This window comes from Strongylocentrotus purpuratus, unplaced genomic scaffold (assembly GCF_000002235.5).
Source record: "Strongylocentrotus purpuratus isolate Spur 01 unplaced genomic scaffold, Spur_5.0 spur5_scaffold_14, whole genome shotgun sequence".
In the NCBI taxonomy this organism is placed as follows: domain Eukaryota; kingdom Metazoa; phylum Echinodermata; class Echinoidea; order Camarodonta; family Strongylocentrotidae; genus Strongylocentrotus; species Strongylocentrotus purpuratus.
In genome coordinates, this window is record NW_022145599.1 from 4,677,527 (window position 1) to 4,702,881 (window position 25,355).

Sequence of the window (25,355 nt, forward strand, 5' to 3'; positions counted from 1 at the left end):
AAACAATTTTCTGAAATTTTAATGGTCCGGGGCCGACGGGCCAGTAAAAGTGTAGAGTTTTCTTGAAAATCTTATTTTTCTCTCCAAAATCTGATTTTTTAGGATACTCAGTCTGTTTTTTTTGTGTCAAGAGGTTGGCATCTCTGCCTTAGGCTATAGTTTTAACTGTGCCCCTCAAAGTAGTCAATATTTGCTTAGTATCCCATTCTTGTGTACAAGGTAGTCTTGTAATCTGGCAAAACAGGGTATGCCTGTTAACGTTTTCCCTTCAGAAACTGTATTGAACCTGTATTAATCATATGACAATAAGATAATTAAGTAATCAACAGGTTACAGGTATGAAGATCTGTCCTTTAATCCAAATCCTATGCAATGTTATCAGCCTTTTATAAGTTATATATGAAAGCATTGTCATGTTTAGTCAATCATGTTTATGTGTATAGATTAAATTTTAGCTCTCGAATTAGAGAATGAATAAATGGTAATGAAAGTCATTTAAGTTTTAAAGGGATCCGGTAACTTTGTCTCAGATTCTGAAACAAAATCCTGGATTTAGCTCATGCTGCAATGATAATATAAACCTTTAGGTCAGTCAGGAACCCCATGATTTTTAAAAGTGGATTGCCTGTCTGATTATCAAGATATTTATGATTGGAAATCGAAACCAAATTTTGCGTTTTCCTAACGTTTTTCATAACAGTACAGTGACTATTGGGGAAAACGTGTATGGTAAAACCGACCACTCAAAGATTTGTACTTTTTTGAGGCACTTCTTGATCATTTTGAAGCACAATTTGTTTAGGGCTTTAGTATTTCACCATATCACAGACACTGATAACACGTAGGGCCGTGCATCTCAGATTTAACATTGTTAAACAATGCCTTTAAAGCATGACAAATTATATGATACTGAAAGTCATTAAGACATCATATGGCACTGTCTTGCATTCACTATAAATAAAATATAATTCTTGATGATGCAATTTGCATCTATGCTTTGAAGAGACTAAACATGAGAACTATACTTGCCATATGGACTGGGGTCTTTGGACAGGCTTCAAAACCCAAAATTAAGTTGTCTTTTAGTCAAGTTGAACAAAATATGTTTTTCCTCCCAATTTACATGTCTCTCTCTCTCTCTCTCTCTCTCTCTCTATCTTTCTAAGTGCCATATCGATTGACTTTGGCGATCATGCTGTTTCACAACCCTTGGTCCTAGCCTTCTATATTAGCACCACTCCCAGTTCTTTCACTCCTCTCTCTCTTCCAACAATTTCTGCAGACTGTTCATCGAGATTACCCTCCTTCTTCCCACAATTTTCCCTGTCAAAGCAAGATTCTTAAGGCCTTCTTTACATTTTACATTTAAAGCATGTGAAAGAATCATCGGTGAGCTTCTAAAGGTGTTTAATACTTCCTCTTCAACTCAAATGATCAAGGTGTTTTGTACAGCTGAAGATTGAAATCAAAACAAAATGAAATATTCTGAAATTAGTTGACATCAATCATGTGATGTACTTTAAGGTGTAAAATAATGTATTACTGTTATGTTCGTGATATGAGGAGGAACATTCGATAGCATACCATTTGCATACATCTTTAGCCTTGCATACTTATATTGTGTGTAACTCAGTGACAAGATTGGTAGAAAAGATTTTTAAATAGTTTATTTTTTATAATCTTAAATCACCCACCGAGTGTTCTTTCCAGAATATTTCTGTGCATCTCTACATACAGGTCTGCTGAGATTATTGTTACATGTGTTGCAAATATAAAGATATAAAGTGCTTTTGAGAGGACAGACATTTAGTGGTGTAAACGTTTTAATCATGGTTTTAACTGTATTCCTAAATGAGTCACTAGACTGATTATTTTTGTAATTGTTTTATTTCTCATCATGAAAGATTATTGCATTCAAGCAGCTTTATACTTGTATACATTAATATTCTTATATGTAGTGCTTGCTTGAGCTTTTACTTTAAAAAAAAGATTGTTTTATATATATATATATATATACTATTAAACACTTTATGTTTAAACAGCTTAATTTTTTATGTAAAGTACCTTACGGAGTGTACTTACTCTCCATATTTTACTACCGTACTTAAAAGTAATAATTACAAATATATCTGAGTGTACAAAATATCAAATGCCACACTTCATCTCATAATATGCAATGCTTGTATGCACATTCTAATGAAAGTATATTACATGTACTAGTATTAGCTATTCTTGTACATATACAGTATTTATAGCAGCTGTTTCGGACTACTGTGCCTTACCTGTACATATGGACATTCATGTAACAATTTCATTGAAAAAATTGTTTTCCCTGAAATATTGATTTTTATTACTTTAAAAGTGCCTTATTTCAACTCATTTCCATGTTGTTTTACTGATGATTTATGCACAGATTTCATATTAAGTTTTAATAAATAAATGCATTTAAATGTATCTAACCAAAGATGAATTATTTTATTACTATTCTGATGATTGTATCGAGCTTTAAAACCGGTGTGCTACATATGTTAGTATGTGTTATGTTTATTTACTGTAGTGTGTAAACATCTTCTGGTCTTTGAGGGGGGAGCTTTTTATCAAACCTTTGAGATGTACCTTGTGATTAGAATAAATACGCCTTTCAAAAGTTACTGTAGTTCCCTTTTTTAATCCAAGGTTTGTATTTTCCTGCCACTGTCTGCAGCCATGGATCTACATCAGCTCCAAAGTCTATGTTGATAAAGTATAATTGAAGCTGCAGATAAGATCAGCTGATGTTTGCACGGGGATTCACTGCAAACAATGAAAATGGATGTGTAGGCTAAGTTGTGTCATGTCTGTTGTTTATATTATGCCATCTTATAATAAACAACATATCCCTCTGTTGTGTTATATATTTTTGTTTTTGTCAATTGATTATCATTTCCATATTATGAGTTTGTATATTAGGAAACTACAATTGTTAAAGGCCTGAGAGCTTTATTAAGTAGTTCCCCATTTCATTTTGTGTATGATTCTCCATCAATATATATATCCCGGTAGTTGAGTTAAGATGGTATGATTCAGATAATTGTACTTGTTTTGACTGTATCATCATCATGCAATATCAATTCATTCTGTGTAAGAAATATACTTTTGATACACAACGCTAATATGTATTTGTATTTTTCTAATGAAACATACTACTGTAAAATATGTGTAGATATTTTCAATAAAATCATGTTCTTTCATCATGAGCATCTTAAAGTTACCATTTGGATGGTCTGTAATTTGTTCATTTTGTGTGAAATGTGCCTGTATTCCCCCTAAAAAATGACCATGATAGAATTTTACTTTCAAATACTTTCAAGTGTCATTGTGTTATTTCAAGTGTTTATAACATCAGGAAGAACATATACACTGTTTGAAATGTTTGTAATAGCAATATGGCATATCAAATATGAGAAAATTTTCTGCAGAAGGAAAGGAAATATGTTTGTGTCACAAACATTTTGTTGATTCTTATAGCGCCCCTTTGATATTAAGTCGATGGTTCTTCTTCTTCTTCGCTATAAGTACAGGCCACCGTCGGGTGTATTCTCGTACTGATTGTAGGTGCTGTGCAGGTGTGAAAGTGAGTGCTGTGCCTGCAGCAATGCAAGTATAGAATTTTACAGAATGCAATACACAACTATTTGCAATTTAACAACAGAGAAACAGAAAATACTAGAGTGTCTTTACATATATATATATATATTTATTTGTTTCAAGTGACTTGTGAGATCGACTTCAAAACCTGTGTCATTTTAGGTCACAGTCTTGCTGAAACTTGATTGCTTCTTTAGTAATGAATAGAAGATGAAATTACCCAAAGCCTAAGGGAACTGAATGATAATTAAAGGTAAATGCATATCGAAATCGAATCACAAGATTGTAGATTGTGGTCAAAGATGCGCCCTTGATATTGCTGGAAAAAAGGTGTTGCCTGCCTTTAAAGGTAATACAAAGTTTTGGCAAATTTTGAAAAATTGGGTGGATAGTGATTCTTTACACTTTTAATATATTTGGATGCCCCTGTGGAGGTATTATAAGCACTAGAAAATTTAGCCCCTAAAATACTTCTGGTTTCGAGAAAAGTTGCTGAATATAAAAAATTACCGGTGCTCCCTGTAAATTTTGATAAATTTCAAGTAGCGCCTACGGCCATACAATGGTAGCTGCGACCATGAAAATCTCAGAATATGTAGTTGTGATATATAATTTCCAAACGGGAACAATTAATCGGTAGATTTTAGTCAAGAAACATTGTTTATAGCTTAATTAATATCTTGACCTTGAGAGGGAGCTTTACAACATGAAGGGTTTATTATTAACAATTTCATAACTTTAAACTCGATTTTAACCGCGACAACGATCATTGAATACCGTAGGACCGCATATGCGTCCAATATGTTCATTGAACCAAATTCGTGACCCCATACCAAAACTTTGTATTACCTTTAATCGTTGCGAGATGCATATGCGAGCAGATCCATACAAGAGGAAAAGTTAGCTGCAGTATCCCGTTTCAAAATAAGTAGTAATAATGTAGCTGAGTTACGCTACTCTGGGATCGTGCCAATGAGATTTTTAAATATTTGGCCCCCTTCCCTGATTATTCCACATCCGCCTGTAGAAGTATTTGAGTTCTATGAATTCTGAATGTTGATATAATTATATTGATGAACTGGTAATAGTTTCTGTAAACTTCAATTCATTCTGGTGGACTGTGATGGTAATACATGTATCTGTGAAAGATAACATGTTAAAATGAAGAGGAAATTTTTTTTCTTGTAGGTCCATATGGTGATTGGGCTATCTTATGAGTTGTGTGCAATGCCCCCCCCCCCACCCCCACCACCCTCCACCCTCCAAACACACAATCAAAACAATTACGCTTGAATCTGTCATGACCCTGAATTCTAGAAATACAAAAATGACAGGTAATAATCATTTCAGTTATAAAATAATCTTTATTTTTAGATGCAGTGATGACAAACAATATTCTTTTAGCAAATGTGATTTACTCTACTGATCTAATGTTTACACAACCAACATGAACACAATGCACTCATCAATCATGAGTGCTTGATTCAATACTGTACAAGGTAAAAATGTTCAACATTCATTTTTTAGTTTATTGAATTACGAGTAATAAGTGTACATTCTTGGTAGAGGTTGAGAGTTTGGTAAAATCATGTTTTCTTTGGTCCCTCTTGTCTGTAGCCTAACAATATTTTACTATGATGAGACAATGAGTCAAACTAATAATATTAATACTAAAAAAAATAATATTAATATTAATAATAATAATTACAATGTAATATTGTGTTGGTAATTAATCTGGAGTTATGAACAAACTTGAATATAATGTTTAAGTGCTATATATGTTTCACTCGTTTTATGTTGTATGTTTCAATGCACATGTACATTTTTTCTTCTTTTTTCTGTGACTATATATACATGACAAATTTTCTTTTGGACTGGTAAATTGAATGTCAGAGGATTTCCTTGAAAGGGGATATTTAGCCACATGAAAGGAAATGATGGAGTTATGGTTTATGTATGTAGCCTTAATCGAGGCTCCTTCATTTCTACCGTTGTCCTGCAAAGATTGGGCAGACAGAAAAACTGAGTTTCCCTATAGCCTTGAAAATCTAACAAAAAGCACAAGATTTATCATAATAAAGACAAACTGGTAACTGTAAAGGGTAATCTAAAATAAGTTATTCATCTATAGCAAGTTCCTGATTATTTGCCAATTTCAACTGAATTTGATAAAGAAAACAGAGAGCAAAATATGTTTAGATAATTCATCCCCTGATAAAATATTAATATTTCCATTACAAGGAGATATGCTCTCTGCCTTACCAGTATTGTTGCGATTATGTATGTGTGTGAAAATTTACAGATATATTGTCTCATAATGATAATAATAATAATAAGTCAATTCTGATATAGTGCATTATACTAAAAAGGTTTCTATACACTTGACATAGTAGTGTGGAATTTTAATAGATAATTATAATTGCAAATATGGAGATTATTATTGAGATACAGTACTACAGATAAGCGGGGAAATGCACAATATACAAAGAATTAGCAAATATTAACACATTACATTCACTTATATAGACTCTATAACAAAATGAACATTCAGAAAGAAATATACAACAACAACAAAGTAATAGGCTACAGAACAGAGCAAAAAATAACAAAACAAAGTACCGATACTTTGCAAAATCCCTGCAGCAAAATCCTTCTGTTCAAAACTAACAAGGCTATACCGCCATACTCACAGCACTCGTATCCAGTCCCAGCGTTTTATTCAAGCAGAGTTTTATTGTCCAATCAAGCCTCTATAAAATTCACACATATTCAATCATAACTTCCTTAGAGACCTTTAAATCCGAGCTGAAATCTTGTCTTTTTTAACAATACCTGTACTTGGTACCATGACACTCATCCAAACTCTCTCATTCTTTTTTTTTTTTTTTGCGCGCCTCGGAATAGAATTGTCTAGATAGACGGCGCTATACAAATGCCTATTATTATTATTATTTATCAAAATCAACTTTAAAAAAGTGGCACACTTGGTATAACACTCGATATCTTCTGCTAATAGGTGTATATTAAAACAATTGAGCATGAATATGGTTAGACACATTACCATTAGAAGCACAGAGGTTGGTTATCTTGAAATTTGTTGTTGTATTTCGAAGATCACTCGATTGAAAATAACAAAGTCAAATGGTAAAATTAAAACATTATTAGTAGTAATGCCAAATTGCCATTCACACAACTGAATACATAATTACGGGTCTAAACAAATGAGTAGCAAATGAACAAAATGATCTAACATACTGAAAATAATTCAATTATATAAAGCTCTTCGAAACCACAAGTCAGTCTGAAAATGCCCCACAGTGTGCATAAATGAACTGCAGTATTGTATGAATCATTTTGAAATAAGTCATCAAATATTCATAAAAAACCTAAACTAATGTTGAAAAGTAATACTGATAGAATTATGTGCATACATTGCTTTGGAAGCAAAAGGAAATTGCATGAGTTCAAACGGATCAGAACCTCAGATTATTAAACCAGATGTCACACACACAGAGCTCTTACATAGTTGGAATGGATTGCGATAGAAGAAAAAAAAACGTTTCAGTAACCAATCGTACATGTATAGCATTTGACTATAGAAAAAAAGGGCAAAAAAACATCCACTGACATCTTACATTTTGCTCATCCACACAAATGATATCTACAACATGATTTACAATCCAAAATTGATTTCGGCCAGCTGTGCTTTCAAAATGCAGTTCCATCGCTGAAATTAAGTTTAGCTTCAAAAAAGATTGCAAAACATATCCAAGCATGTATGTACATTGAATGTCCACCAAAGAGGAGGTAATTATCTTTTGAGTAATGTAGAATGTAGCTTCTTGTCACTGCATCATCAATGCAAAAAGTTTACACACTTTAATACAAGTAACTGCAAAGATAATGAACCATTAATGTCAGAATTTGACTTCTGAAAGATATTTCCTGATTATGTATGAAAAAAAGGACATTATAAAAAGGCACAGATCAATGAATAATATTTCATCTACATTGACATACCGGGGGGTATACAAAAATGATTTTGATGAGAAATGAATTAAATTATATGATTGAAAGATAAAGAATACTGTAAAATAGTCTTTGCACAGTCCTGAATAGGAATGACAGCTGACATTATTAGTACATTAACTTGCATCAATTTCTATATTTACAGCATTAATCAAATAACAACCGGCCTATCCAACACAGTACATATATACAATGTATGTCAATCATATTTACATTATAAGTACATGTAATATAATATACCTGTACATTCATTTGTAAACTATATTTTCAAACAAAAACAAAAGCATATTGAAAAAGAAAATCAAACAGTACAATAGTAGCCATTAACAATGGCATAATTATCAATCATAATATATTGCACTTGGTGAAGAAAAAAAAAAAAATCAGTCCAACAAATACGTTGAAGACGTGACCCACTACCAGTACTTTTATTTCAATAGATACTTACATAGTATATTCAGCACATGTCTCAATGAAAGTTCACATCAAGCATCAATTACAGCTAAACCTAGGATGAGCACATTTTTTTATCCTCTCTGTACACTGTACATCTATGGCAACCCATAAGCTGTACTTGGCCATTTTGGTACTGTCTGCTTTGAGCCAAAAGTGGGTTAACTTGATCTTCTAACAGAGATTTCATGCCTTTCTGGCTCTCTGCAACAATATCCTCTATGAAATGTAGTCAACCTCTCTTATTATATACCTGATATACATAGATTCTTAAATCACTAATTGGTCAAAACTTTATCACATGAAAAGGCGCATCTCGATCTATCATTGCGTCAGAGGGTTTTGGCATTCTATCAATTGACCTGAGGTCAAATGATAGAACGCCAAAACCCTGTGATAGAACGAGTAACCCTTCGCGGCTTTCGCACACACGGAGAGCGCACAGGATTACAAATGCCTCACCGGGCGATTCCCACAGTGTCATGGTGCTCATGCTGTGCAATTTACGGTGAGCCGCAGTAACTGTACTACCCTACTGCAGTACCTGTATAGATTGGAATTCTGTATGTTGGATTTATTTTAGCGTTGGATATTTGAAACTGTTTTGAAGTTCGAAAGACTGTAAATATGTTATTGTGAGGAGCAAATAGACTCTTGATGTTGGATTTCTTTTCTAGACCTATTCATGAATCAATGAAAAGGATGAGGTATATAAATTATAAAACAAATATGGACTGCTCTGTAATCGGATGTTTCGCCTCAGGGGTGATAGAAGGGCCGGTATAAACACCACCTTGGGAGTGATAATTTCCACCATCATCCTCATGAGTGGTCATTATTTGTATATTATATCATTTTCTTTGAGGAGCTCTCCTTGGAGGTACACTGCTTGACCTCTTACCTCTTGCTACCTGGAGCCACATCTTTCTCTGTTTCATCTTCTCCTCTTCACTCTGCTCCTGGAAGTATTTCTCCTGGATCCCAGTCACATACTGGAGATAATCCTGGGTCTGCTGTCTGGTCCGGACCTGAAACTCCCCGTGGTTGGTCAAGGGATCCTGGACCGGCTTCTGGATCATGCTCAGTCTTGATGTGGTCGATGGCTTCTGATGGGACTCGGATTTCTTTGTCTCCGAAGAGATACCACTACTACCTTTCCCTATCAGCATAGGTACAATGGTCACTGGTTCTGTGTGGGATGTTGTCCAACCGTGGCTTTTCTTCTTTCGTACAGGACTGACCATGTGACTCACTTCAAACTGGGAAGTAGGAGATAACATGGATGTCCTCAACATTGATGCACTCTGGCATCGACGATCAGGGGTTTTGTTATTGGTGTGCATGTTTGCAGGCTGTCTCAACTCTGTTCTCTCTAGAACCTGTGCAGTCTGTGGTCTGATCAAGTTTGCTTTAGGAACCGTAGAAACAGTGGTCTTTGGATGAATGCTCTTTTGTGGCTTGACATCCTGTTCAACATGTTCAAGAGTCTTAACAATGATTTCTTTTGAGATAGGGGCTGTTGGAGTCTTGGGAATCGCGCCTTTCCTTGATGAAACTCTTGATATAGTAGACATCCTTGAGGAGTTTGATGATAAATTAGAGGACTTGCTTGGGGCTGCATAGCCTACATAATCAATGTGAAGTGCATTGGCAAGGGTATTGTTCACTACTTCATTGTTCTTTTTACTTTCCTCTATGTTGCCCCAAGTCAGAAGAAGGCGATCACGTTTCACACCCTCATTAGTGATCCTCTGCTGAGAGCGCAGAAGGGACTTAGCTTCTGACAGTGAGACAGCATCATCAGCTGTCTTGTTTCGTCTCACAGGAGCACTGTGTCCTCTCATTGGGAGCTGGAACTTGGTGAACTTCAGTTGGCTGCTCTGAGTTGACATGGCTGTGGTTGGACGCTTCTCATACAATTCTTGACCAAGAGATACACTTGATGTAACAGCCTGTGATGGACCAAGAGATACTCCTCTTGATTGTCCAGAATGTGCTGTGGTGGGTCTAGACTCTGCTATCTTAATTGATGATGCTACACCAGATGAGGATCCCGAGAGAAGCTCTGAAGACCCCTTGCTAGTCGATAAGCTAGACTTGCACCTTGAACGTCCGGTTGGTGGGCGGGAATTCACCCTGTACGTGGACGTCTGTCCCTTCATTTCAACTAGGCCCAGATCTGTCTGGGCATCAATGTTTCCAGATCGAAGACCTTGGACATTATGATACAGAGGGCCCTTCATATTCTGTGTCAGGGTGACATTAACACACACTTCCTGGGTCTTTTTGGCACTCTGCAAACTTCTGTTGCTCAGAAATCTTGTGCTATGAGTTAAGTTCGTCTTGCCCTTGTCCGTCTGAGCATTGGTGTGTGCAATGATTTTGGGATTTGCTGATTGAGCTAGCTGGCTTCGTTGTGCACGAACTAAGGAATAGTTTTGCTGCCGTAGAGGAGCATCCCCATAATGGTTCTTGTATCTTAGGAGCTCAATCTTCTCATTTTGATCATAGTTCCACTCAACTTCTTCAAAGCAAAGCATCAGAAGGTTGGTGATGGTTTGAAGCAACAACCTGAAATGTTGAAAAACATAATCAGATTATGAAGATTTTCATGGCATTTGTAAATTGACCTTTTATTACAAACTTTTGAAGAAAGTACACAGGTGAAGAAAGAAGAAAGCATGAAGTAATATGGAAATAGCAGAAACCTTACAACCAAGAATAAGATCCCTTTCATCTATAGTTACCTAGATAGAACACATATAAACGGTAATTCCTGGGAAAACTTTATACAACTAAATACTTTGATACAGTTGATACAGGTAAAATAACAATAACAAATGTGAACTTCATTTACTTAAGTCATTTTAAAGAATCAATTTAAGATAATACTTAACTTCACTTCTCATTTCCATTCTATTGTGTTTATATTATCATACAAATCATCAAAAAGGGTATTTTGTATGCATCAAGAGCTGCCCCTGCATCATGTTTTTTTAGAGTGGTGGTCACATTCCAAGATAACAGAATAGGGACTTTTAGATCCAGTGCATTTAAAGGACGTCACATTGCCTTAAAAGGGCAGTCCACGTTCTCGTCGTGCAGAATCTAAAAGTCCCTAATAACATACCTTTCCCCACAAGGGTTGATGGCGACGATGGGATCAGAGCGACTGTTGCCTCTCATGACCCTGAGACAGTCTCCTGTAAACATGTTCCAGATCCTCAGCTTACCATCTTCACATCCTGTTACCAGACGTAGGTAGGCCATGTGGATACAGAGAACTGGACTGTTGGGGATGATTCAAAGAGAAAACACAGATAAAGAGATGCTTGTTGTTCTTGGGTTTTAAAGGTAAAGACCAGTTTTGGAAATGCCCCCCCCCCCCCCCTCTCAAAAAATGAAATGGAAGCTCTTATTACCAATCATGTGAAAGAATATGTTTGACTAATACATGATGATAACAAGATTGCCGGGAAACCGCCTACTAATTGATATATTTCGTAAATTAGTTCATCTATTTGGACCAAATAGATAATACGCACATATGCGTAGTCCCATATACATCTTTCTGTGTACAGTGCTTGTAACTTTACAAAGACTGGGCTAAATTTCTTATCATTTTGATGATTCCAGAACATTGCAGTACACACCAATACTTATATGCTAGATGATCAACCTTTTCCAATCGATTCCACAACGTTTCTTTCACAATGCAATCGCATGACCAGAACTGGTCTTTATCTTTAAGGCTGACCATGTCTAAAAAGATTATTTCTGCATGGCTGTACTGTTTTTTTTAGTTGTTCATCACTGATGATTAGATGGCGCTGTTTTGTTCCTCTTCAGTGGGTATCATGTACTGTGCAGCTTCCGTTTATTTGATGGGGCGGGCAATAATTTAGGTGTCGAACATGAACAGGGTGCGAGTATTTTATTCATAATAGGGGTTAACTGTGCAGTGCTAAACTATACTTTCTCTTCCCTTCCTCTCCAAGAGAGAGAGAGAAAGAGAGAGAGAAGGAAATGCATTGACACAGATGGAACTTAATTATGATCATATTAGGCACAGCACTGGTGTGTCAGACAATAAAGGAAAAGAGAGTCAATTTCTGATATACATGTATGAGACGAGAATACATAAGGTGAGAAGCGAGAAATAATTATGAAGATGTTGCATTGGTATGTCTAATTAGTAAAACCAAAATTCATGATTCTTTTAATGCAATAAATGTTATTTTATTTGAATTTATTTTGTTTATCCAACAGCTGTAATCCCTAGTTCTCTCGGGCATTCAAGATATTTGTATCATGATTTATCATAAGTATTTCTGATCGGAAGTACATTGAACTCTTTAAAAATTCAAAACTTAAATTAAAATTCACTCCCATAAAACAGTTGCAAGGGCATGGAGACAGCTGATAATACGGAACTACATTACATAACAATAAATATCTTTAAACATTAAATATCAAAGATTGATCTGTTTTTAGAAGGAAATATAAAGCATTTTTATTATCTAAATATTAGATTCAGTATTAGGCTCTTAGTTTTGTTAGTTTGTTTATTAGGTTAGTTACCAGTACTTCATTTCTTATTTTGTGTTCCATTTTGATGTGTTTTTATGTTACATATTGTATATCTTGTTTCCTTAAAGGGTTGGCCTCTTACAAGGTTTGTTTCCTTTTTGGCCCTGCCTTCCTCACTTTTATAATTCATCTTATGTATAATTGTCATACATTTGTCTGTTTATATATGTATTTTTATCTGTTGATCTCTTGAGGAGAAATAAATGAAACTGAAACAGAAGATGAATGCCGTCACAGTGCTATGAACACTTGTGTATACGATATAACATACAGGATGTCCATATCAAAGAAGAAGGAAAAAAAAAAAAAATTCTTACTTTGGGTGTCTTATAGCATTAATGCATCTATCATGGTTTCCTATGGCACTCCACACCAGGACATAGCCGTCCATACTGCCTGAGATGATATGCCAATCATCAACCTTCACGCTGGTGATGGGACCCTGGTGAGTGTTAGGATCGGGGAGACCAAGGCGGTTCAGATGCTTCGGCGACTGGTACAGTACCTGAGAGAAAATCAAAAACTCAGGTAATAATTTACAGCTCTTAAAGGGACTTGGTAACATTGTTCAGATGAGAGATAGTGGTGCTGAGGTAGTGACTTCAATGATAGATGTACAATTAAAGATAATCTGAAAATTTGAGTGAAAACGGACCATTATTCATGGTACAAATTTGGAAAAAATGATCTGATCGATTCCTTAATTCTCCCAACTATATTATTCCAATTTTATTACATTTTAGGTGAATGTAAATCGTCACAAAGCAATAAAATGGCTTTACATTCCATTCCAGACATTTAAGTGTTGACAGATTTTTTATAGCCTGTTTTATGTCTTTTTTTCATGAAAAAACGGTTGGGAAAATTCAAAAATGGTTGGGAGAATTTACTGTTAATCACTGTTAGTGGGTGTCATGCATCGACGCCTTCAAAGAAAACCATATATATCTTCGTGGTTTGAGAATTTTTTCAGGATTTTCTGCATGTCAGAGGGTTAGTACAGTAGGAATATAGTACCGGTAAGTAACATTTTACAAAAATTAAGCAATTTTTTCCTCAACCTTCAACAATGTTACCAAGCCACTTTAAGACTCCTTCAGATGTGACGTATCAATCAAAACCACTGTGATTTGTAATGATGATGTTATGTATAACGCTTTACCTTTCTGTATCTTATAACACAGAGCTCAGTGAATATGCTCAAATCCTTTGTTGCATGGACTTGCTATTCATTTACACACTTTAAAAAGCTGCTGAGGCTTTCCATGCCCTAAAGGGGGCCGGTAACTTTGTCTTACATCCTTTGAAAAAAATCCTTGATTTAGCTCATGCTGCAATGATAATTATAAACCTTTAGGTCAGTCAGTAACCCCATAACTTTTACAAGCCGATCGCCTGTCTGATTATCAAGATACTTATGATGAGAAAATCGAAAATCAAATTTTGCGTTTGCCAAACATTTTTCATAACAGTCTATTGGGGAAAACGAGTATGGTAAAACCGGTCACTCAAAGGTTTTTACTTTTGTGAGGCACTTTGAAGCGCAATATATATTTTTTTAGGGCTTCAATATAACGCGATATCACAGACACTGATAACACGTAGGGCCGTGCATCTCAGATTTAACATTGTTAAGCGATTCCTTTAAGTCAAAGAACTCTCATAAGCAATTAAGATGGAGCAATGATTTTAACAGACACAGAGCTTATACATGTAGGACATGACCTGAAATATTCTCAAAAACTTATTGCAGAATAAGTCTGCATATATTTTGATACTTAGGAAGTTGCTTCAGAATGCTGAGTATTTGTTCTGAAATGTGATCCTTTCTTAGAGCAGTTGGAACACTTCTCAGGAAATGTTTCACCAACTTAAAAGCAGCATGAGAACAACTTGAGAACTGTTAGAACAAGGTGGCTATGTAGAACTTATTGACAACTTGTTATTAGTCACATGGCCCAATCAGTTAGGTTAGGCAGTATATTAAATGAATAATAGGGTTATTTATATAGCACCGGTATCCATCAGGTTCTGACGTTCATGGCGCTTTACTCATATTACCCTGGTCATAGCCGAGCTGCCAAAGTAACTAGTGCTCAAGCATATCAGGTACCCATTTACACCTCGGTGGAGAGTGGCAAATGTAATTTAATGTCTTGCCAAAGGACATTAGTGCCGCTGCGGGACTTGAACCCTGTACCTTGTGATCTGCAGTCGGGTGACTTATCCACTAGTCCACAACACCTCATTAAATTGATCTTCAAGACTTTACCTACCTTTAAGAGACAAGCATCCTTGATGCTCCAGACCTTGACCTTGCCTTCCTCACACCCGCTGACCACCGTGTCTTTATGGACAGACACTGCATTGATCTGATAGCGATGCTTGAAGGTACGCCAACACTTCCCTGTCTCAAAGTTCCACACTGTTTACAAGGTACAAAATGACAAGATTGATAGTTATGTTAGTGAATCAAGTTAGTTAAGTTAACTTAAGTTAGTAGTGGTGGTGGTTATTTTACCTGACTGCTAAGAAAGTATAAATGCTTGTAAGTAAGCAACCTGACGGCCGACCGCTTTAGGTCCTCTCCGAGGGACCTGGTAGTGAGGATTAATGCCTTACCAAAGGGCACGAGCACCTCGACTTGGTTTCGAACCCGGATCACCGGATTACGGGACACTGCTCTACTCACTGAGCTATCCTTTAAAAACATACTTTTACACATAAATGTGCGCACTGCTACCTGTTGTATAACAAATGCTCATGCACCAACTGCTCCATCCTCAATCGCGTACAATTTCCAAATGATTAACCTCAAATGTGGACCAAACACCTAACCTAATATGCAATTATAGTACCCTAACCTGAACCCTGTACCTTTTGACAAAATACAGCCTGAAACAATTGTCGCCAGGAAACATTCAATTCAATTCAATTTTCGTTTATTGTAAATAAAAACATACTGAACAAAAAGTCTGGAGACTCATACAATTCAGTTTACAAATTTTAAATACATACAAGAATAAAGAAATCAATACTTTTAGCAATCTTTATATTAATTACTGATTCTAATGAACTATAAACAATGCAACTTCAGGCCAATTGGTCCAATTGAAACCAATTGGGGTCCCATTAAAGTCTAATGGGGCCTAGGCCAATGGGGCCAATGGGTCCAATGGGTCCAATTGGTCCAATAGGGACAATCTGGACCAATTGAAACCATCTGAAGTCCTATCAAAGTCCCATTGAAACCTGTTAAAACCTATTGAGACCAATTGAAACCAATTGAAACCAATTGAAAATTCAATTGGTGTTCAATTGGTGTTCATTTTGGTTTCAATTGGATTTTCGTCTTGGGTAATCGTGAAATAATACATGTTCTTATTATGCAGTTAAAACATTTAAATAGTAAAACATGAAGTTGTCCATAAGATTCTACATTTAATAAGTAAAGACCCCCCAAAAAGACTATTCTTAAGGTATAGGGTTTAAAATAGCTTTGGCAGATAATTTTTGAAAAGACTATAGAGTACGAAGCTGTGACATCATAAAAATCTATTTTTAGAATTTCTCAATTTTTTCTTCATTTTCCAAAAGAGCATCAAAAATAATGTCTGAATGTCGAAAACCAATTGGATATGTTAAGTATTGGCTGAGATATGACCATCTGAATAAATACAATGTAGATGTCCTATATAGGATCGAACTCAGTGTTATATTGCTCTGGCTTGTAATGTTATGAACCAGAGCAATATAACACTGAGTTCCTACAAGAAATCTTTTTATTCAGATGGTCATATCTCAGCCAATTACATATTCAATTGGTTTTCGACATTCAGACATTATTTTTGATGCTCTTTCGGAAAATGAATAAAATTTGAGAAATTCCAAATATAGATTTTTTGATGACGTCACACTTCACCACTCTATTGCATGCTCACTGACCTTTGACCTGGTTGTCCTTGCTTCCTGATACTAAGGTGTTCTCGTACATGTCTAAACACAGGATAGTTCCTATATGGCCATGAAAGATCTTCACAGGACGACCACTCACGATGTCCCAACACCTAAAAAAAAACACAGTCATAAATGGATTGTAACTATTAGGATCACAACTGTTGTGATTTATAATGAACAATTATTCTCCAATCTGTCTTAATCTATGGTTGTCTGCAGCACAGCTACAGATTTACAGAGTGAATTAAAAAAAATGCAATATAGAACACATTACCCAAAGCATTTCAGTTACATTCAAAGATTACGTTGGGGGAGAACAGAATTCGCGAGTGGGAATGGAATATCACTTGATCCTCTTGAACACAGAATAGCCTTTAATTAGTCTGATACATGTATCAGCTAGAGCCCAAGAATATTGCATGTCTCAATTTAATCTACCATCTAGAGCCAGAAGGGCATTTATTCATATACTTGAACACAGAGTAATTAACACGTATATCTGGCTCTGGACAGACAATGTATAATAGAATTCATATGCAAACTTGAAGGCAGGTCGGTGACTGATGACTTAAATATCCATATATTAACCCATTGGATACTGAATTCTCATATTCCCATATGGATTAAAGGTAAAGACCAGTTTTGGAAACGCCCCCCTCTCAAAAAATGAAATAGAAGCTCTTATTACCTATCATGTGAAAGAATATGTTTTGACTAATTCATGATGATACAAATTTTGCAGAGAAACCGCCTACTAATTGATATTTGGTAAAGTATTATATCTATTTGGACCTGATAGATATCGTGCATGTGTTGCGTAGTCCCATATACATTTCTACATGTACAGTGCTTGTAACTTTACCAAGACTGGGCCACATTTCTTGATGGTTCCAGAACCTTGCAGTACACACCAATACTTATATGCTCGATGATCAACCTTTTCTGATCGATTCCATGTTTCTTTCACAATGCAATCGTATGACCAGAACTGGTCTTTATCTTTAAACAGTAATCAGCACCCACTTCCCATATGCAAGGTTAAATGTACTTTCCAGGCAATTAAAGCATGAGATAAAAATATGACAAATTTCAAGAGGAGATCTTTTTTATCTGAAGAACTCACCTGATACTGGTATCATAGCTCCCACTCATGACAAACCCTCTAGCTTCATTGATATAGAGTGACTTGATGGAGCCTGCATGTCCAGTGATAATAGGACCAGTCTCTTGACCACTGATACAATCAATGAATCTCACATGACGGTCAAATGATCCAATGGCCACTAACTGACCAAAGTTGTAATTGACCACCCTGTTGATGTCCTCTCTGTATAAAACATGAAGGAAAAAATCACAGAATAATCCTCACAAATACTCTAAAATATATTCAGTTTTTAATGGCTTTGCATGGTTTTAATAACTTATATGAATATGGTTTTAATCAAGTAGCATTGACCTGATCAAATCTTCCAAATGGCACATGTATGCAACAAAACTTACCGAAGAAGTGCTAACTACAATTTCCTGCAATCAATATCAAGACTTCAAATATAATCATTCTAATTAAGGACATATCCAACCGCCACCACAGTGCAACTGGTCCCTGACATTAAATGTTCAACTTGAATATCATGACTGTTTTACTTTTTTTACAGATCTGGATTATGTGTACCCCGCACGCATCGGCGAGACTCAGGTTTTCTTTTGTACCCAGAGAGATAAACTTTTTTTCCTGTATCATTTTTCTGACACACATTTGCTTTAAAACTTCTTTTGTATTTTCTTCTTTTTTTTTGGTCACATAATGTACAATTGCCATTGTACGCTTCTTTTAATTGTTATGAATAAAAGTGTAAACAAGAGCGTTATGAATTACAATGAATGGTGGAAGGAGAATCTAAACTCACTGGTCACTAAGCACCATGACATTGTAAGCCCCACAGTAGATATTCCTTTCCTCCATTGCCACATCTCGAGTAACAACACCGCTGTAGGATGCCTCCTGGTTGATATCACTCTTGAAGTTCATCTCCTCCGGAGGTACGTCCGCTAGGAGGACGTCGTAGGAATCCCCCGCCAAGCGAGGGACTGCAATGTCTACATGCTTGGCAAACATGGGGTTCCCTCCTTTAGCTGATGAGCCCTGGTGAAACGAAATGACAATTTATTTATTGCTTCAAAATCTGTACAATTAAGCTACTGTTACTGCATTAGACTTTTATGTATATATCACAAAGTTCAGGTTGTACCAAAATTTAGATTCTTAAACCTTAGCTCTTTGTTGAATTTCCAACATATCACAGAAAGTAGTCGAAGAGTTTTGAGAAAAAAAATACCAGTATTCATTAGCTATTTTTTTGTAATGCAGAGAAGTATATAACAAGCAAACATTCACAGCTAAAGCCAGGGTAATAATATGATACTTTGTATTAAGTGCAGTGCAGTGTATTCATAATAGCTGCGCTATATAAATGGACCTATTATTATCCATATACACATGTCACAATCTATATAATATTTGCTTCCCATTAGCATAAAATATATAGATTAATTTGGGGACATATTTATTTACAAAAGTATTTTTTTAAAGGCTCAATCAATAAGTTCCTTGTTTGAACCCTATACCTGGAGACATACCTGCATGAGCATGACCTCTTCCCATACGATCTGCCTCAGCTTCATGTCTTCCTCCACCTCCTTGGAGATATAACACCAGTGAGGGCTCACTCTGCCGCAGTGCATTAAGTCCTCGTAGTCCAGGAAGCTCAGGATGTACTTGGAGAGGTGGACCGGCAGCTCCCTGACAAAATCCACATTCTGTCTGATCCCTGATAGAGCTTTACCCATGGCGGGGAGCACCACGCAGGTAGGATCCAGGGAGACGAGGCTGGCCGAGCAAGAGATGCTGCTGCTGATGTCTCCCGGCTCAGACTCATCCTCCACGGTGATGTGATCAGGGGCGAGGGAGCTGTTCTCCTCCCGGGGAAAGGGGCTGATGGGATGAGAGTACGCAGAGGAGGCGGCACGTAGGAGATTGTGGTCAGGATGCTCATAGGACTTGTAGGAGAACACAGTGTCTGCTAATGACTCATTTTCATAGTCTGGAAGAAAGTTGAAAAGAAAAATAATAATTTTGTATTACTATACTAAACAAACTATACATATTTTTTTTTAAGGAATGAGGGTTAATCATTATACAGTATAAAACTTACTTTTCAAGAAAATAATTTTTTGGCAAGAAAACAAAAAAGTTTGTGTATACATACATTTACATTGCTGTAAGTTAATTAGAAAGGCAGGAAACAGCTTAAAAAACAATTGGATGGAATATTGATGTCTTTTGTCTGTTTGTGCATTTAGGTTGACAATTTTTACAATATTTTTACCATGATCCTAAGTTTTATTTTTGTTTTTGTTTTGTTGGGTGGACCGATGTACAGTTTATTTTTGCATAAAATATATATATATATACATATATATATATGTTTTACTGAACAGTTAAACCCTAAAGCAATGCACACGCACAGTACTTCTTCCTGTACATGCATTGTGAACTCTCAGCATAAAAGTAGAAAAGGAGCACCAATGTATCATTCTATTGTGTAGTCTCTCCTTTGTAAACATACTGATCACACAGAAGTTTGTCTCCTTTGTGTATAATTGACACATCAGTAGGATGCTAATGGAAAGGGATTAGGCCAGCTTTGTTTTCTATTGACACCTAGGCATAGCATTCTAATCCCTTTTCAAACACTCTTGATCCCTCTTTAAACCAAGAAATTACCTTTCCTCATTCATGTTAACTATAGATACATTCCTGACCCTGGAACAATATTTGATGTGGTGTATCACCTCTCTTCACATATAACCCTTTCACATTTAAAAGATCAACGGTACACAGATCAAGGACCCATTTTACAAAGTCTTTTTTCAATGACAATTTACAAAAATCAGTGACAAATCTGCTGATAACCAATCAGAAGCAAGGATTTCACTATAGCTAGCATATAACTATAAAGTATATCAACAATACAAGATGGGCATATGATTATATGTTCACATAAATTTATGTGTAATTTACTTTATTACAAGCTGCATACATTGCAAAATGGTTATGTTTCAGGGGACATGTCACTGCAATCTAGTCCATTTCATATTATTCATGAGCAATTTTACACAATTAACAGTAAATCACATTCAGCTGAAACTCCCTTTATGTGCATGTCTACTCTTAACTGGGAAAAATCAATTTCCTCTAATATCTTGCTGCCCCAAAAAAAGTTTTCCTTTTTTGGCGGGGGGGGGGGGGGGGGGGGGGGTAGGAGGGGTCAGACATGTGATGTCATCAACTCACCAACATCTTTGTTCCTACGGATCTGTTTCTGCTGTTCATTGATGAGCATCGTCTGTGATAGCTTGCAGACGGCATGTACCAGCTCTCCGTTGCACGTCTGCAGCACACCAAGGGCAAAGTTAGACTTACTCCAGTAAGGAGCACTTGCAAACCATCTCAATGTATCAGACATCATCGTCTCCATCACCTGCTCCTTTAATGCACGATCACAGCCTGCATCAACGTGATCACCCACAAGCCCCGGGTTGGCCCTGGATCGGGAGTATAGGTAGTCCTTCCCGCATAGTGGTTTGAGAATGCGGACAATGTACGAGAACAGGTTCGCACTGTCAAAACGACGTACAAGCCCCAAGACAAATTTCTTCTTTGATTTCTCCCCGGCCCGAGGGAACCACTGCCTGGTTTCTAGAAGTCTGGTGCGGACCACGCATGACTCGCAACGGGTACAGGTCGTAGTGCCTTTGGATGCCAGACAGCGCAGGTCTGATGATTGACCGATGTTGAACTCAAAGTTCTCTGTGGTTGTAGGTGGATGTTTCATGATCTTAACGGAGCTGGTAGCGAGCTGAGAGACAGGCATCATGACAGGGATTGGGGGTAGCTTCAAGTTGGAGTCAGTCTGCTCAGTCCTGTCTACACCATCTGAAATAACAACAAAAATCAATGATGAATATGAAATAAAGCTTGGTCTCTATTCTTATCACTAGAAATACTAATACAGTAAGATTGATCTAAGATCTACAAGCACATGTACGTTGGGGAAAGCCCATGGATAATCAGCATTTTGCCATAAAACTGTGTAGACTGATGAATACAGGTAGCATAAATATTTCAAGAGCATCACAAAGATAGTCCTCTTTTTCCAAGCTGTTACATTCTCCATGAACTTTTGAAGACAGGAAGACATTCGATTTACATTTTCAGAATAAATTTGCTGAAAGTAACATTTTACCTGGAGTGCTTGAATACATTGTGACTTTTCTTCACACAAAAAACGGGGAGAATAAACATGAACAACAAGCCCATCTAATTTCTACCGGCTGAGTGAGAACAAATACATTCAGTTGTCAATCATGCTGTCCACGGGTCTCTAATGTTGGGACAATAAACCATCGTCTCTCTATGTACACATAAATCTTGGTTCAAATTAATCAAGATGCAAAGGCCACAGGTTCATGCTTAGTAATGCGGATTCCTCTGATTTCATCTTATAAACAATCAAGATATTTTGAGAGGAAATTTTTCTTGACTTTTCCGATATACCTGTGAAAGGCAAAAATTGACTATACATGTAGTAATTTCCAGCCAATTTCAAGCTCAAAATTATGTATAAAACAAAGAAATCACTGCTGAATTTTATCTGGGCCCCGTTGCACAAAACTTACCTTTGATGGCCGATGGTCGTAACTCTGCCATCAATAGTTACTACCATGGAAACCTTGATTTTGATCGGCTGTTGAGCCCTGTTACCATGGTAGTTGCAATTGATTACCATCAATGGTAAGTTTTATGCAACGGTCGGGGCCCTGTTGTACATGCCTTTTGTTTCCTTAGCATTTGCTATTTATCTAGTTTCAACAATTTTTGACGTGAACAAAACTAGATCGACTGCCAAAATTTGATCCCCGTACTCCAAATCGCACCCTAAAATATGCATATTAGTCAAGACTGAATTTGTGTACATCACATCATCAGATCAGAGAAGGGAGATTGCCCGACTCAATATGATGTACAATATCAACGCAAACCTCCTAGACGTTGACTGGAACCCCTACTTAACCAGACCATCTCGCCAACTTGGACGCAAACACCCAGCATCCTTCCAGAGACCTAGAACCAATTCAACAATTTACTCAAATAGCTTCTTCCCTTGGACTGTTAAATATTGAAACGACCTGCCTCATTACATCCTAGACGCCCCCAACATAGATCTAGACTAGATATTTTTAAGAGAAGGCTCTGTGACTTTTTCACAAACAATTAACACCAAACAGAAATAATTCCACCAGGTCAACCATCTGACGCACGACGCGATGAGGGATCCCACTTTTTTTGGAGTACAATCCAGAACCAGAGAAGAACAGAGATGGAACTTAGAAGTTGGATCAATGGCTGATTGATACCTGACTGCAGATCTCTGATTTTTCCAGTAATGAGGTAATAATAATAACCAGTCCAGGGCAGTATAGTAGTCTACCACTATTTAATTTGTATACTTGGTAGCCCTCTATTCTTAAGAGAAGGGTTCTCAATTAACTCTCTAAAGTCGCCACTGTAGGTGCAGACACAACTTTGTCTGGTAGATTATTTCAAGGCTGGACCACTCTGCATCTGTTAGAATAAAGGTGGCCAGCAAGTTACCTTTCATTCAATAAAGTTTTCTGGAACGCCCTCTTACTTCCTTATTACGGATGGTGGGAGAAGAATTTTTGTGCTGGAGTTATGTAATATTCCTGTGATGAGGTATTCATAGATCTACAAATTGATTACTAGATCTATTTCTATTAGGTCTGTTCTTGCTCTTCTCTCTAATTCTCCCCTGCAGTGCCAGTCACCAGTGGGTCAATAGATCTAGGAATTTCCTTGTTACCAAGAAAAGCATTAAGAATTTGGCCTGCAGGTTGCAGCATGCAGTGCAGTCCTTCTTCTCTCACAAACTCAATATTCTTCTTAAATTTTAAATATAACATTTACCTTTCAAAATTCAAGTTGATCATGACTCAGTAGACTATTCGGCATTATCATACACAAGGTTACAAAATCTAACACAAGTTTGCATATGTGGGACCGAAGATCTCACTTTCTGGTTAAAAAATTGCCAATTATTAAAAATTCTAAGCGATATTGGTCATACCTTTTCCGCAATATGTTTCACTATATCCATAATGTCACTTCCATACAAAAAGTTTGATTTTTCAGGTGTGAATCCCCTGACATCGATTGGCTTTCAAGTTTTACGTTCTGCTTGTATCGCTCATTGTTGTGAAAAGGCATTCCCATTGTTCAACGTGTACAGTATACATAAAATCAATCAATCAACTAAATAGCTGCTGGTCCGTAGCTATGCGACGCGCGAGACTCAACCATGTTGAGTGTTTCCTCACGAGATGGCGGCAAAGCACAATTAATAGAGATCCTGTATGCATGCACAAATTATAATAACTTAGTATGGTTTGGAATAGTCGCTGATTTACTGCTTCAAATGCCCATGGCGTTATTATTTTTTTCATTATTTACAAAATGTTATTCTCTCATGACGCATGTGTCATGTGGATAAGAGCTTAATAAGTTTGTTCACTGTGTCTTTCGTTTCCGTCTAGCTTTGTGATTGGCCCGTCATGGTTGTTTTCTTTTCTACCATGCATCCTCTATCTTTCTTTTTTCCTGTATTATTTTGATATAGCTTTATTCTATATGCTATTGTAATTGTTTATGCCATGTAATGTATATCAATGAATATTATACAAATAATGAATGGTTATGAGTTCAATAGTGCGAATATGTTCATGAGTTGAAAGATTAACATTCTATTCAACGAGGCGTCAGCCGAGTTGAATAGAATTAACGTTAATCTTTCAACGAATGAAAATATTTGCACTATTAAACGAATGAAAAACATTCATTATTTGTTTTATACAACATCGAAGAAGACCTAATAGAACGTTAATCAACAAATTATGCTTTACTCCTTATAAAGATAAATTACAGTTCGAGTCAAGCCTTCTCAATTACATGCAGATTGCCTTCGCGTCAGATACACGCAGGGATACGCGCGCGCACATGCAGCAGAGAGATACGCAGTCTGCATATAACCAAAAATGCACGGCGCATATAACCAAAAATGCACGGCGCATATAACCAAAAATGCACGACCGTGCAATATACCATCTATTGAATATCATGTGACCAACAATCGTCCAATCAAATGACAAGGATCCACGTAGGTGTTGTATAAACTATCTTATGTTGTATTTGAAATGTTTTCTAATGCTGTATATCCTACATAACCGTGGTGTCAAACAGCTCTGCTGATCATTTTTTTATCCCGAATAATTGTTCTTTTCAATGGCAATGCTTCAACCATTCAACGTATTAAATAGAATTTGTAATAAAATCAGTTTATTTTAGAAATGTTTTCGAGGCCAAATGTATACAGATACGTTTTCATCTCTTAAATTTCAAATACCCATCTATTTTGTTGTCGTTGTATATTGTCGTTCATTAAAAAATAAAGGGGGGTGTCAAGATGGGACTCAAGATGGAAATGGACAGGAAGTGATAGGAAGTGAAATGATTGAGACGGATAAACAAAGCCCGATAGTGGGGACGGGGAGGATAAAACGAA

At 36.5% G+C, this 25,355-nt stretch overlaps 1 protein-coding gene across 2 annotated transcripts; it reads right to left on the bottom strand.

Moving 5' to 3' along the window:
• Positions 1-4,971: 4,971 nt before the first annotated feature.
• Positions 4,972-24,048, bottom strand: LOC589839 (CMT1A duplicated region transcript 1 protein). Of its 2 annotated transcripts, none has more exons than XM_789471.5 (10): positions 23,865-24,048; positions 21,011-21,652; positions 19,294-19,757; positions 18,564-18,799; positions 17,780-17,983; positions 16,645-16,766; positions 14,976-15,124; positions 13,017-13,204; positions 11,240-11,398; positions 4,972-10,680 (listed from the first exon to the last, which is right to left on the bottom strand). In XM_789471.5, the coding sequence occupies exons 2-10, from the start codon at positions 21,591-21,593 to the stop codon at positions 8,961-8,963; spliced, it is 3,825 nt and encodes a 1,274-aa protein (XP_794564.4). In that variant the 5' UTR covers positions 21,594-21,652; positions 23,865-24,048; the 3' UTR covers positions 4,972-8,960. The 2 variants fall into 2 exon arrangements, with proteins under 2 accessions (XP_794564.4, XP_030839876.1); XM_030984016.1 differs by lacking the exon at positions 23,865-24,048 and adding an exon at positions 23,705-23,855.
• Positions 24,049-25,355: the final 1,307 nt, after the last annotated feature.